Below are 15002 nucleotides of genomic sequence, written 5' to 3' on the forward strand. Positions count from 1 at the left end.
TCCCTGTGGCTCCCCACATTTTCTACTCTTGTACCTCCTTATCACCCATGTCCCCATTCTGTTTCTTAATAACTAAATACCACATGTAATCTTTCATACTGTTTGTGTTCCCCCTTGCCTCATCTCCTGCCCCTGTATCTCCTGTGTCACCCCCACCCCATCTCTTTCCAAATAATTGTATACCACATGTAATTGTCGTTCTGTTCTGTGTTCCCCAAAGCTTTGAAAATGCCACGGAATAAGTTGGCGCTATACAAGTAAAGATTATTATTATTACTTTCTAGATGTTCATCCTGCAGAATTTTATACTTTACATAACTTTCCTAGAATAAGTAAGCCACAATACTTTGTTTTTGAAAGAGTTTAATATTGTAGAATTGTCATAGCATATGAGTGGAATATAATACAGAAGATAATCCATTCAGGAAGAGTCTTCATATTATATTTGTCTTGAGGCATTCATGTCTTTACTTCTTCACACCTTGCTTGTCCTGTTGTTGCTGACATTGTGGAACTGGTTTACATTGTACCACTGAAGAGCGAAGAGAAAAACTTTATTAGTGATTATCACAAATTGTTGCAATATTTTCTATATAAACCTATAGAGGGATTAAGATTGTTTAACAGTAACTTTATCTATTTGGCATCTTCTTAAAAGCTCACTCACAAGAGGGTATTTTGACTGTGTGTTTCGTACATACTTATTACATGCATAATACACAGTACACAGCATATACGCACGTAAAATGACTATCCACTAATTTATGTAATTTATGTACAAATAGTCTATAATTGCACATAATATGCCCCAAAATAGGACATGCTTTTCTTGTGAAAAAGCTAGATCTGAATCGCCCAATATAAATTAATGGGCTGTAAGCACTGTGTGTCATGCATGTAAAAAGTATGCATGTAATATGCCGACAACACAGGCCCATGTGAGCGAACCCTAAGAGTGTATTCACGCTTGGCAAAACCATTTCAAAACTTTCTGCCAATGAAAAATATATTTTATACATCTGACTCGCTAAGCTCTGTTATTGGCTGCAGTTCTTGTGACATCCCATAAACCGCTGGTTTCCATGGTGCTTAACTTATTTTTTACCTTGAGGAGGAGGACACTTCTGCTCAGGGCACACTGGTTCTGCCTTGCACACTGAAAAAAATACATAAAAGTTTACAAAATTTGAATAGCTACCGCAGGTTAAGACTAGGGCGACACAGGGAGATTTGGTCGCAACAGGGGTCATATGACCTCATACTGTGAATGAAGTGATTGGCGTTCTGGTGCTCAGGAGCCTCAGGGTGACACAACGCTGACACAGGAGTCATAAAATATCCACCCAGGTTGGATATTCTTTGGCCTATAGGTTGCGATCATTGAACCCTACAACTCTGACCAGGATTCTATTGACTTCAATGACAGTGCAACAACGCAAAGGCTACATAGTGATCTTTGTTTACGTGGTATCTTTCACTGTCACTGGCATTACTTTCATTAAAAATAATCATTCTCTTTAATTATCTATGGGAATTACTCATCCCATGTTTTACCTTGAGGGGGAGGACATTTTGGCTCAGGACACACTTGCTTGCAAGCTGAAATAAATAAATAATAAATGATTTAGTCTGTTTTAATGATAATAATAAATAGGGACTAATCACATTATAGATCTCAATTTTCTAAGGTATGATGGACAATTATAGTAACAATCTTATTGTTGGCTTTGGTTTTATCCACTACTTTTTATTTGTTCTTGTAATTCTAATAACTCTAAGCGCTCAGTCACACAGACGCCAATCCGCCCGTGTTTCTGCAGGATAAGACGGCCGCACCGTGTGCGGACGACTCTCTGCATGACCGCCTCCATTGCCGGCCATGTGTTCTATCTTCCGGGCGGTGCGGAGAGTCGTCCGCACCTGCAGGGCAGCTGTCTTATCGTACAGAACCATGGACGGATCAGCGCCCTTGTGACTGAGGCCTAAGCAATGATGATTGAGATGATTAACCAATGCTAAAGTCTTCCCCCAACATAACATTCACAAACCCAATCACCATAATATTGTACCATTTCTTATAACATAAGTATTATTTTCAGCAGGACAGATAGACATGAAGACTTCAGGTCTAGGCATCACATATTAAATTATTATATCACCTATAAGGATGTACCGAATATGATATTCTTCGGTCAACACATTCACAAAATGTAATTTTTAGTAACCTTTCGGAAGTAATAAAATAAAGGAGGACTACAGGTGATTTACTTACGATCCTGGCAGGGCTGTTTGGGTGGTGGACAAGGCTCTGGGCATTTCTTCTGTTGTCCCTTCACTCCAGACATTGTTCTCTTGAAGAGCTGATAAGTTAGATGTAAGAGACAACTGGATACAAAGGATTTTCCTGGCTGAATGTTTAGTCTCTTCCAGTCTTATGGCTTTTATATGCTTGAGAGTGACATAAACAAGTGAGGAATCTTCGTGACTAGTCTACTCTGCTATTTTGAGACCTTTTGTATTGGGTAATTTTTTATTTGCATTTGAATATTTTTCTTTTTCTGACAAACAAGGTGGAGTCTTCTGCATTTCTGTTTGTCATACCTCTAGCAGTAAAAATGTAATATAACTGTGAGAAAGAATCCCAAGCATCATCATCAATAGTCAGAATAGCATGTAATTACATAGGGAAATATCAATAAATAACAGTCATGTTATCTTGCTAACATTTTCCAGTCCTTTGCAAGATTGACAATTGGTTTAGATGAGGTTGCAATACATAACATTACTAATGGGTGACATCATATATCCTTATAGCAAAACTCATTCTCCACAACTGTCCTCCTGGCACATCAGATGAATCTAGGAATTTATCTCTGAGCCTGCAGAAGGAGAATTGATGTGACGCTTTTTTATAGCCATTCTTCCTAGTTTTCTAACAAGTGAATTGTGTCCTAGTTGTTATACCTCCACACATTGGATATTTTTAACATATCCAAGTGATATTCCACCCATTTTTTATTAGACAGCCCCTTTTCAGCATGTTAGCCCTGCCTTTTTTACATTATGTAGTTAGATATGGCCATTATCTGCACTGGAATAAACGGAAGCTAGAAATGTTCCTGATCAGCAATCTGAACATAAATTCTTGAATAATGAATTTAAGCAAATATACATATCAAGTTAACTGCAAATTATGCAATCGGTAGTCAGGAAGACAATCTGTTATAGTTATCTATCAAGATGGAAACATTTCTATTGAGCATGGTGTATTCAACCTCCCCTCCTCTATATGTAAAATAGTAATCATATCATTTAAATGTAGCCATATTGACAAATGTCAATGTAGATGGATGTACTGGATACTCTACAGAAATGGCTTTCCTTTGCAGAGATGTCTTGATAAATTTCCTACTATTTCTTCTTGATGACATTTGTGGCCAATGTGTGATACAGCCAGGAAGACAAAGACAACATGTGCATGGAGTTTGTATGCTCTCCATGTTTGTGCAAAAGTAATCTGATGTCTATTCACACTCAAACGATATACCAAAAGGTTAATTGGCTTCCTATGAAAACTAACCTCTGCATGTGCCTGTCATAGGGAAATTAGATTGTGAGTGGAGATAATCTACATAGATGACTACAGTTTAGCGATGCCCCATCCCACCCCTTCCCATTGCAAATAGCCAGAGGGGAGGAGAAAGGAGGAGAGAATAGGGAGGGAGTTTAGCAGTCACGCTGTTAAATTCCCTCCATTCTCAGGCCACTGTCATTGGCTCCCGCAGGAGCCCATGCAGCAGCCGCACATATTCCGGCCCGAAGGATAGCTCCAGGACTAACTTGCGGGCCAGCGTGAAAGCACTCAGCGCTATATTGGCCCAGCTGGGCACTTTCAACGCTGCGGAAATACGGCCATGTGATTTGATGCATTGGAATCCAACGTATCAGATCGTAGCGTAAATCGTCCGGCTGTGAAAATGGGAGCCGATATAAGCTCGTGTGAAAGAGGCGCTAAGCTGTAAATCTGATTAGCGTGAGCTTTCTCATGTGGAGCAGTTCTTTAGGGTCTATTCCCAGGTAACAGTTGCCATGTGGCCAGGTCGCTTTTTGCCTAAAATATAGCTAAGAGCCCTACCCTGATGCAAGTGTGCATAGTTTACTAATGAATTAAGTGTTCACTGACTGTTCATCTATCTATATATATATAAATGTCTGTCTGTCTGTCTGTCTGTCCTTTATGCATTACTACACCATTCATCCAATAGCCATGAAACTTTGGGAAGTTGTTGAGTACACTCCTCCGAAGATTACTGGCATAGTACAACTATCCTACGATAGGTGGCACATGTGCGAGCGTCGTCGACAGTTATGCCCCCCAAACGTAGATCGTTCGCTTTTCATCTCAAGCACGAAAGCAAAAGGCATTACGAGCAACGGGATGCGTGTTCAACTACAAAATGATGCGTCCGCCGAACGTTTCGCAAGACAATTGCTGGATATTGGGAATGCTGAGGTAAAATGAAAGCTGCGCTGTGATTGGTTGCTATTTTTCTTATACTGCTAAGGTAACATGAAAGCTGCGCTGTGATTGGTTGCCATTTCTTATACTGCTCAGGTCACATGAAAGCTGCACTGTGATTGGTTGCTATTTCTTATACTGCTGAGGTAACATGAAAGCTGCGCTGTGATTGGTTGTCATATATCATACTGCTGAGGTAACATGAAAGCTGTGCTGTGATTGGTTGCTATTCCTTATACTTCTGAGGTAACATGAAAGCTGCAATGGGATTGGTTGCTATTTCTTACACTGCTGAGGTATAATGAAAGCTGGGATTCGTTGCTATTTCCTATAGTGCAGAGGTAACATGAAAGCTGTGCTGTGATTGGTTGCTATTCCTTATACTGCTGAGGTGACATGAAAGCTGCGTTGTGATTGGTTGTTATTTCTTATACGGCTAAGGTACAATGAAAGCTGAGCTGTGATTGGTTGCTATTTTTTTATACTGCTGAGGTAACGTGAAAGCTGCGCTGTGATTGGTTGCTATTCCTTATACTGCTGAGGTGACAGGAAAGTTATGCTGTGATTGGTTGCTATTTTTTTATACTGGTGAGGTAACGTGAAAGCTGTGCTGTGATTGGTAGCTACTAGAGATGAGCGAGTATACTCGCTAAAGGCAATTGCTCGAGCGAGCATTGCCTTTAGCGAGTACCTGCCCGCTCGAGACTAAAGATCTCTCTCTCCCTCTCCCCCCCCCCCCCCCCGCTGCCTCCTGCTGACTGCCGCTACTCACTGCTCCCCGCGCCGGCACCCGAACCTTTAGTCTCGAGCGGGCAGGTACTCGCTAAATGCAATGCTCGCTCGAGCAATTGCCTTTAGCGAGTATACTCGCTCATCTCTAGTTGCTACTTCTTATACCAATGAGGTCTTATGAATACTGTGCTTTGCTTGGTTGCTATTTCTTACACTGCTCAGGTCACATGAAAGCTGCGCTGTGATTGGTTGTTACTTTCTAAACTGCTGAGGTAGCATGAAAGCTGCCCTGTGATTGGTTGTTATATATTATATTGCTGAGGGAACATAAAAGCTGTGCTGTGATTGGTTGCTCTTTCTTATTCCACTGAGGTAAAATGAAAGCTACGCTGTGATTGGTTGCTATTCCTTATACTGCTGAGGTAACATGAATGCTACGATGTGATTGGTTGCTATTTCTTATAATGCTGAGGTAAAATGAAACCTGTGCTGTAATTCGTTGCTATTTCCTATAGCGCTGAGGTAACATGAAAGCTTCACTGTGATTGGTTGCTATTCCTTATACTGCTGAGGTAACATGAATGCTGCGATGTGATTGGTTGCTATTTCTTATACTGCTGAGGTAACATGAAAGTTGTACTGTGATTGGTTGCTATTTCTTATACTGCTGAGGTAAAATGAAAGCTGCGATGTGATTGGTTGCTATTTCGTATACTGCTGAGGTAACATGAAAGTTGTACTGTGATTGGTTGCTATTTCTTATACTGCTGAGGTAAAATGAAAGCTACGCTGTGATTGGTTGCTATTCCTTATACTGCTGAGGTAACATGAATGCTGCGATGTGATTGGTTGCTATTTCTTATATTGCTGAGGTAAAATGAAACCTGTGCTGTGATTCGTTGCTATTTTCTATAGTGCTGAGGTAACATGAAAGCTTCACTGTGATTGGTTGCTATTCCTTATACTGCTGAGGTAACATGAAAGCTGCGCTGTGATTGGTTGTTATTTCTTATACTGCTGAGGTAACATGAAAGCTGTGCTGTGATTGGTTGCTATATATTATACTGCTGAGGTAACATGAAAGCTGCGCTGTGATTGGTTGTTATTTCTTATACTGCTGAGGTAACATGAAAGCTGCACTGTGATTGGTTGCTATGTAATAATAATAATAATCTTCAGCTGTCATTCAGCTGAGAGCTGCTCCTGATTGGTCCCTGCGCTGAGCCAATCAGAGGCAGCACTCACTCACCCATTCATGAATTCATGAATGCGTGAGTGAGAGCTGCCTCTGATTGGTGAGGCTGTGACCAATCAGTGGCAGCTCATTCAGCAGGCGGGGATTTTAAATCCCCGTCTGCTGAATACTACTCACAACAGTTCAGGCGAACTGCCGGCCGGCCGCGGCTGAACTCCGTCTGCCGGGACAAGGTGAGTATATATATTTTTTTATTTTTACACAGTTTTGGATAATTTTCAGGGAAGGGCTTATATTTTTAAGCCCTTCCCGAAAATTCATCGTGAGATCGCCGGCAGCCCATTGCTTTCAATGGAGCCGGCTGTATTGCCGGCTCCATTGAATTCAATGGTCAGTGCTCGTTTAATTGAGACGAGTACTGCGTGGTGCTCGTCTCGAGTAACGAGCATCTCAAGCACCCTAATACTCGAACGAGCATCAAGCTCGGACGAGTATGCTTGCTCATCTCTATTTAGTAGTATTTTCCATAGGAGCTAATCAAATTGTGGATGTAATTTTGTAAGCTTTGTTTGACAACCACAAAATCCAATTGGTGTCTCTCGTTATTTCCACTACTTTTTTCTCACTCTATGATGCATCATGCAGCTTTAACCCAAACTCCAGTCTACAGAACCCCCCAACAGGAGAGACCACTTGTGGTGTCTGAGGCATCGGTCATAACTAAACCACCTGTGTAATGCTATAGAGATCCTGAAAACCTGACCTGATGGGGAATTGTGAGGACTGGAGTTTGGGAAATATTACTTTGACCAAACATGATTGGTATGATTAAGTGTTGCTACAGTTTTCCCTGAAAATAACAATTTGTATTTAGGATGTACTCAGGAGCTAGAATATTGTGCCATTTTTTATTGTTATGCGTATTCTTTTAAGCAGAATTGACACAAACATGAAACTTCAGGTATAGCCTTCACATATAAAGCTATTATGTCACCTATCATTCTGACATTCATCTCTCTCCACATTACTTTTTATAACTTTCATAAGGTTGCTAATAAATAATGACTAAAAGTAAGGCACTTGTGATCCTTGCAGTGCTGTTGGGGAGGTGGACAAGGCTCTGGGCATTTCTTCTGATGTCCCTTCACTCCAGACATTGTTCTTCTGGAAAGCTGTTCTATCAGATCTAATAGATAACTGGAAACAAAACATTGTCCTGCTTGAATGCTTTTACTTTGGCAGCGCTTTGGTATTTATATGCTTGAAAGTGACATTAACCAGTTGGGAAATACTATTAGCATCCTGTTCTAATCGCTTACTCAGAGACCCTGGTATTGGGTAATGTTATATTTGCATTTAATTATTCTTCTTTTCCTAAAAAGCAGGGCGAGGTCTCTTGTGTTTCTGTCCATCAAACCTGCAGTGTTGAGAATGTAAAATAATTATGAGCAGGGGCGTAACTATAGAGGATGCAGGGGATGCGGTTGCACCCAGGACCGGGAGCCTCAGGGGGCCCATAAGGTATCTATTCTCCATATAAGGAACCCGGTACTATAAGTAAAGCATTATAGTTGGTGGCCCTGTTACGAGTTTTGCATCAGGGCCCGGGAGCTTCAAGTTACGCCTCTGATTATGAGCAAATATCCCAAGCATCTCCATAAAGAAAACAATAACATAGAATCATAGAAGCAACTACAAATTAATGCCAAATATGTTGTTGTCTCACAAAACATTTCCTACCCAGGTCTTTCTGGTATTGACAAATGGTTTAGTTATCACTGTAGTCTGTTACTATAAATAAGTAGAAGAAAGCATTACTAATGAGTGATAACTATATCATAAAAACTCTCCATAACTGTCCTGTTGGCACATCAGTGGAATTCCAGTTACAGAAACATCTAGCAGCGGCTTCTTAGAAAAACAGTTTTCTATTGTTCGCATCTTTAAATCAGACATCCAGGAAGAAGAATGGGCAAGACTTATTTGCGTTTCAGACCCAAGGCATGTGGTCTTTTCTCATAACTCACACAGAGCAAGCAATTTTATAATGACTTTTTTATTCACTATTAACTTAAATTTAAGAACAATTTTAAATTGCATCTACTTTTGTACTTTATCTACTTGATCATTGACAGCTGTCTTGTGCTGAAGTACTATTGAGAATCCCAGCATGGTCATCTTTTTCTTAAGACATCCTAGAAATAGTGTAAGTGTACCCTTAGTCTCAAGGACTTGTCAGATGTCCTGTCTATCTTAGTAAGTAAATTGACAAGTGGCTGACATCAGTCCCCTTGTCAAGGGGTTGTTTTCCTACACGCTGATACTAGCAGCACTGATTGGACATTATTCGAGTGTGTAAAGATACACCCCAATTGGAAACACCCTGTTGTCAATATATTATTTACATTACTGGCTGCATTTATGTGGCAAAAACTACTGCAGCTAGATATTGGTTAACAGAAATTTATTGTACACAGTATACACAATTTTTGTGAATTTTCTTCCTTACTTTGGCAAAAAATGCCATTGACTTAAAAAAATAGGCCAAACTCTGAGTTTGACTTTTTTTCTAGCTATTTTCTCACAGACTACTCTAAAGGTGGATAAAAAATAGAAATAATGCAGAAAAATATGAAAAAATAGCCACCCAAAAAGTCAGTGAAATATGCATTAAGTTTAAAATGCTGCTTTCAAAATAAACCATGTGAAGGAAGCCTTAGGCTGGGTTCACACAGGGCGGATTCCCATCAGAAATCTCGCGGTTTGGCCGCAGCAAAAACCGCGAGATTTCCGCCGGGATAACCGCCGCAGAAAAAGCTGCGGCGGCTTTCAAGCGGCCCAGCCGCTCGCTTTTCCGTTGTGGCCGGCGCTCCATAGAGGAGAGCGCGGCCGCGACGAAAATAAACAAAAAAAAAAGTAAATAGACATGCTGCATCTTTTGAAACCGCGGCTGCCGCAGCCGCAGTTTCAGCGAACTTACCGCAGCGGATTAGCCATCCAGTGTGGACGAGATTTCTGAGAAATCTCGTCCACATGGCTGGCTAATCCCGAGATTAGCGGCCGCGGGCGGATTTGCCGCGGCTGAATTCCGCGCGGCGAAAGCCATGGCAAATCCGCCCTGTGTGAACCCATCCTTAGTCAATTTTGAACTCAGATGATACATATGATGCTGCTTACCACGGAGTCACGTTACTTTGACTACATTTTGAGGTAGGAGGGACAGTTCACTCCATACTGATATGGCAACATTTACATTCCAATGATTTTACTTAGCTTACACTTCTAGTCTAATTTTCTAGATGCTTATTTTTGGAGACTTTTACACTTCACAAATTTTCTAGAAAAAGCAAACCATAATTCTTTGCTTTTGAAAGACTTTAATATTGTATAATTGTCATAACATACATATGGGATATAATGTAGAGGGATCTATTAAGTAGAAGATAATCCATTCGGAATCTTCATATTATATTTGTCTTGAGGCTTTCCTGTCTTTACTTCTTCACACCTTGCTTGTCCTGTTGTTGCTGACATTGTGGAGCTGGTTTACATTGTACCACTGAAGATTGAAGAGAAAAACCTGATTAGTAATTATCACAACTAACTACAATATTTTCTATATAAAACAAAATTGTTTAATAGTCACTTTACCTATGCGGCATCTTTTTAAAGGCTCACTCACAAGAGGATGTTTTGGCTGCATATTACACGCATATTTTTTAGGCATGTAATAAACAGAACACAGCAAATACATACCAAACATGAGTAGTCACTGTGCATTTTATGCACCCTTAGTCTATAGTGGTGCGTAATATGCCCCAAAATAGGACAAGTTGTATTTTTGTGAAAACCGCAGATTTGAATAGCCCAATATAAATCATTGGAAAATTAATTCCATTGAAAAATATATTTTACACATCTGAATCACTAAGCTCTGTTATTGGCTGCAGTCCCTGTAACGTTCCAATAACTGGATGGGACTGCAGCTGTTAACAGATATGGGGAGGAGTGGGCAAAGGTGAGTTTATGACAATTTGTTATGTTAGTGCATGGGGAAGGGGTTATCTATGAGCAACTTGTGTTTAGTTCCTCTAGTGTTGTGTCCAATGCCTTTAAGAACTGTGCTCATGTACTGGTTCTGTAGCTTAGCGGCTATCATGCCTGATAGGAATTTGCATATTGTGGGGAGGCAGTTTTTTCTCCAGTTGTTGGATGGCGCTGTTCTCCTGTGTTTCCTTTATGAATACAGACAGTGGTCTGTATTACCAATGCATAAATGTGGCTGTAATATACTTGTGTGAAACCAACCTTACAGAAAGAAATAACTTTTTTTTCTACTGTCTTCCATGGTACTAAATTTATTTTTTTTACCTTTAGGAGGAGGACACTTCTGTTCAGGGCACACTGGTTCTGGGTTGCACACTAAAAAAAAGTACATAACATTTTAAAAAATTGGAACAGATCTTTCAGTCTAAGGCTAGGGCCACACGGGGACATTTGGCAGCAACAGGGATAGTACAACTTCACAGACATGACAGCCTCCATGTCTTTTTCTGGCCAGCTCACTATTGGCAGGGCATAAATATTGATTGCATGGAACTTCCATTATTGAATGGTAGAGTTAGATGGGACCTCCAGGGTCATCCGGTCTAACACCTGCTCAATGCAAGATTCACTAAATAATCCCAGACAGATGTCTGTCCAGCCTCTGTTTGAATACTTCCATTATAGAATCATAGAATGGTAGAGTTGGAAGGGATCTCATTCTTGCCATTGAGCTGGCTCTTTAGGAAATGCCTTACCCTTTGGTGGAACTTGGATGTTGCTGTGTTTCTTTCCTTTTCATCATATATGCCACACTTGATGATTACTTGTCCTAACTGCCTTGAGTTGACTTACAATATTGTCTTCTACAGTCTCATAGAGTATTTGAGGTAGGTCATTAGTGTTCTGTTGACTTTGTAGAGCATCAGGCATTCACAGATCCATAGGCATAGGCTTTTTCTGTAGGCAATGCAGGCTGTGCTGAGGTTGGTCTGTTGGGATCTTGATTCTTGGTGAACTGCTCTAGCTACAAGAAACTTGTGTTTGGTTCTTCTGAGTTTCCAATGCCCTTCTGAACTGTGCTTATGTACTAACACATATGGTTCTGTAGCCTGGCGGCAATGATGTCTAGTAGGAATTTCCATGTTGTGGTGAGGCAGATTTATGGCCAGTAGTTCAATGGTGCTGTTCCCCTTGTGGGTACATTTCATGAATATATAAATGTGGCTGTGATACACTTATTTGAAACTAACCTTAATAAAAGCAATAACAATTTTTTTGCAACTGTTTTTCATGGTACTAAACTTATTTTGTTTTACCTTGAGGAGGAGGACACTTCTGTTCAGGGCACACTGGTTCAGGCTTGCACACTGAAAAAAAGTACAAAAGTTTTCAAATTTGAACACATTTTTCAGCTTAAGTCTACAGCTACATGGGGACGTTTGTCTACAACAGGAGTTGTACAACCTCACACTTAATAAAGTGAATGAAGTTCTGGTGTTCAGGAGCCTTAGGGTGATGTGACCATGACATAGAAGTCTTAAAATTGACCCAGGTTGGAAACTCTGCAACCTGTAGGCTGCCGTCATTGAAACCTACAACTCTGACTAAGATAATATTGACTTCAATGACAGTAGAACAATACAAGGGCTACACAGTGATCTTTGGTTACATGGCATCTCTGACTGTCAAAAGTTGTCATGTAGCACTAACCTTATTTTCATCAATAAGAATCATTCTCTTTAATTATTTATTAATAATTTTTGGGAAATACTCATCCCATGTTTTACCTTGAGGAGGAGGACATTTTGGCTCAGGACACACTTGCTTGCAAGCTGAAATAAATAAATAAAAATATTTAATTTGTTTTAAAGATAATAATGAATATAATGCTTATACAGGTTACAAAGGAGACCCAAGTCACCCTGAAAACAATGGTGAACACTGAGATGACTTACTATTGGAAATCATCTTTTGAAATATTGTTTGCTCTAAAAGAAACTATAGTAACATCATTAAATCCTCAAACATTGTAGACATCCCAGAATTATTGTTCTACATCATCAGAATCATTATTTGACAAACAATTTCTTCAATACCCTAGCGTTTAAGACCTCTTTGGTTCTAATTGGGTAAACTACATCTGATAGTCTCATCAAAAGCTCATATTAGTTAGTGATTTCAATGGTGTAGTTCATTTTTTGCATTTTGTAGTTTTTCCATGGTTTATTGATGTTGTTAATAGGGACCAATGACATTGTAGATCTCACTTTTCTAAGCTATAATGGACAATCATAATGCCAATCTAATTGTCAGCTTTGGCTATATCCACTACTTTTGTATTTGTTCTTGTAATTCTAATAACTGTAAGCAATGATTATTGATTAGATTAACCAATGACAAAGCCTTCCCCTAATGTAACATGCACAAAATAATTGTAATATTGTACCACTTCTTATAATATAAGTATTCCATTTAGCTGGTATAGATAAAGACTTGAATAATTCAGGTCTAGGCATCAAATATAAGTTATTATATCACCCTAATTATTAGTAACTTTATGGAAGTAATAAAGTAAAGGAGGACTACAGGTGATTTACTTACGATCCTGGCAGTGCTGTTGGGGTGGTGGACAAGGCTCTGGGCATTTCTTCTGTTGTCCCTTTACTCCAGACATTGTTCTCTTGAAGAGCTGAGAAGTTAGATGTAAGAGACAACTGGATACAAAGGATTTTCCTGGCTGAATGTTTAGTCTCTTCCAGTCTTATGGCTTTTATATGCTTGAGAGTGACATAAACAAGTGAGGAAATATCATTACTAGTCTACTGTGCTATTTTGAGAACTTGTGTATTGGGTAATTTTATATTTGCATTTGAATATTTCTCTTTTACTGTAAAACAAGGTGGAGTTTTTGTCATACCTCTAGCATTAAAAATGTAATATCCTTATGAGAAAGAATCCCAGGCATCATCATAAATAGTCAAAATAGCATGTAATTACATAAGGAAATAGCAATTAATAACAATCATGTTATCTTGCTCAACATTTCCCGCCACTTTCTGAGATTGACAAATGGTTTAGATGAAGTAAATAAGCAATAAATATAATTATTAATGGGTGATATCATGTATTCTTATAGCTAAACGTATTCCCCATAACTCTCATCCTGGCACATCATTTGAATTAAGAAATCTCTTTCTGAGCCTGCAGAAGACAGATTGGCATAACACTTTTTCTAGCCATTGTTCCTTGTTTTAAAACAAGTCACTGGTGTCCTAGCTGTTATAATTCCAAACATTGGATATTTCTGACATCCTAGCAATATTCCACCAGTGATTTTGATCCGACAGTCCCTTTCCAGCATGCTAGTCATGCCTTTTTTTCATTATCTAGTTAGATATGGCTAGATATGGCCATGATCTGCATTGGAATATACTGAAGTTAGAAATGAGCAATATGTACATAAATTCTTGAACAATGAATTTAAGTAAAAATACAAATTAAGTAAACTGCAAATTATGCAATCGGTAGTCAGGAAGAGAATCTGTTATATTTATCTATCAAGATGGAAACATTCCTATTGAGCATGGTGTATTCAACCTCACATCCTCTATATGTAAAATAGTAATCACATCAGTTAAATGTAGCCATATCGACAGATGTCAATGTAGATGGATGTACTAGATGCTTTGCGGAAATGGTTTTCCCTTTCAGAAATGTCTTGATTAATTTCCTAATATTTGTTCTAGATGACATTTGTTGCCCATTTTTGAGCCAGCCACTGGTTTCAAGTGTCCTAAATATAAAATATGGGCTCTGTGAGGATCATCGAATGTAGATCCATTGAGTTATTGACTGGTTTGGCCTTTGCGAAATCCTGAGGTGACACTGGAAGAATGTTTCTCTGTACCCTTAAACCCCACCAATCGAGTTGTGGAATTTTCTGCAGGGTCACCAGGCCGGTACTCAGAAAGTGGTACCAGTACTATTGCAGCTAATGCTACTTAAGGCCTAAGCGTGGTACCTGAAGGTGTGAACAGCAGCATAGTGAGACCGTTCTGGTTGGGACAGGCAGCCTACTTTAGCACAAGGAGCAAAGCAAGAAGTTGGGTCATGGAGCACAGGTTCAGTACAAGATTTGGGATAGTTGTTATGGCAGGGGGCAGACAGAAGCAATATTATTACTTTCAAAACAGTAAACAAGAGAGAGCCTTGATTGCTTAAATATGTTACTTTACCAGTGACTGGATGTGTTGTGATCTGGGGGTTGTGGCCACAGCAATTTGCGAACCACAAGACGAATGATTGGTTTTTATTATGTGGTGATATTGTAAAGCTACACTGCAATCTTCGGCTGCATCATCTGTGTCGTGACCAAAGTGATCATGTAGCTCTAGTTTTAAACCAGTTTTGAAACATCATTACTAGTGTAATTATAGAACCTGGTCGAGTAAAACTATGTCTTATCTTACATAAAGGTGGGTTGGTGCCTTTCGTGTGTCAGGTTTTCAT

The 15002-nt window shown here is 39.5% G+C and overlaps 1 protein-coding gene across 2 annotated transcripts; it reads right to left on the reverse strand.

The window, feature by feature from the left end:
- Window positions 1-346: 346 nt before the first annotated feature.
- Window positions 347-13256, reverse strand: LOC136625880 (small proline-rich protein 2F-like). Of its 2 annotated transcripts, XM_066600443.1 has the most exons (7): window positions 13095-13255; window positions 12281-12325; window positions 11810-11860; window positions 10818-10868; window positions 1555-1599; window positions 1106-1156; window positions 347-532 (listed from the first exon to the last, which is right to left on the reverse strand). In XM_066600443.1, exons 1-7 carry the CDS (start codon window positions 13165-13167, stop codon window positions 468-470), a joined length of 381 nt encoding a protein of 126 aa, XP_066456540.1. In that variant the 5' UTR covers window positions 13168-13255; the 3' UTR covers window positions 347-467. The 2 variants fall into 2 exon arrangements, with proteins under 2 accessions (XP_066456540.1, XP_066456541.1); XM_066600444.1 differs by lacking the exon at window positions 10818-10868 and having other exon boundaries at window positions 13095-13256.
- Window positions 13257-15002: the final 1746 nt, after the last annotated feature.

Source organism: Eleutherodactylus coqui, chromosome 4, assembly GCF_035609145.1.
Source record: "Eleutherodactylus coqui strain aEleCoq1 chromosome 4, aEleCoq1.hap1, whole genome shotgun sequence".
Classification (NCBI taxonomy): Eukaryota; Metazoa; Chordata; class Amphibia; order Anura; family Eleutherodactylidae; genus Eleutherodactylus; species Eleutherodactylus coqui.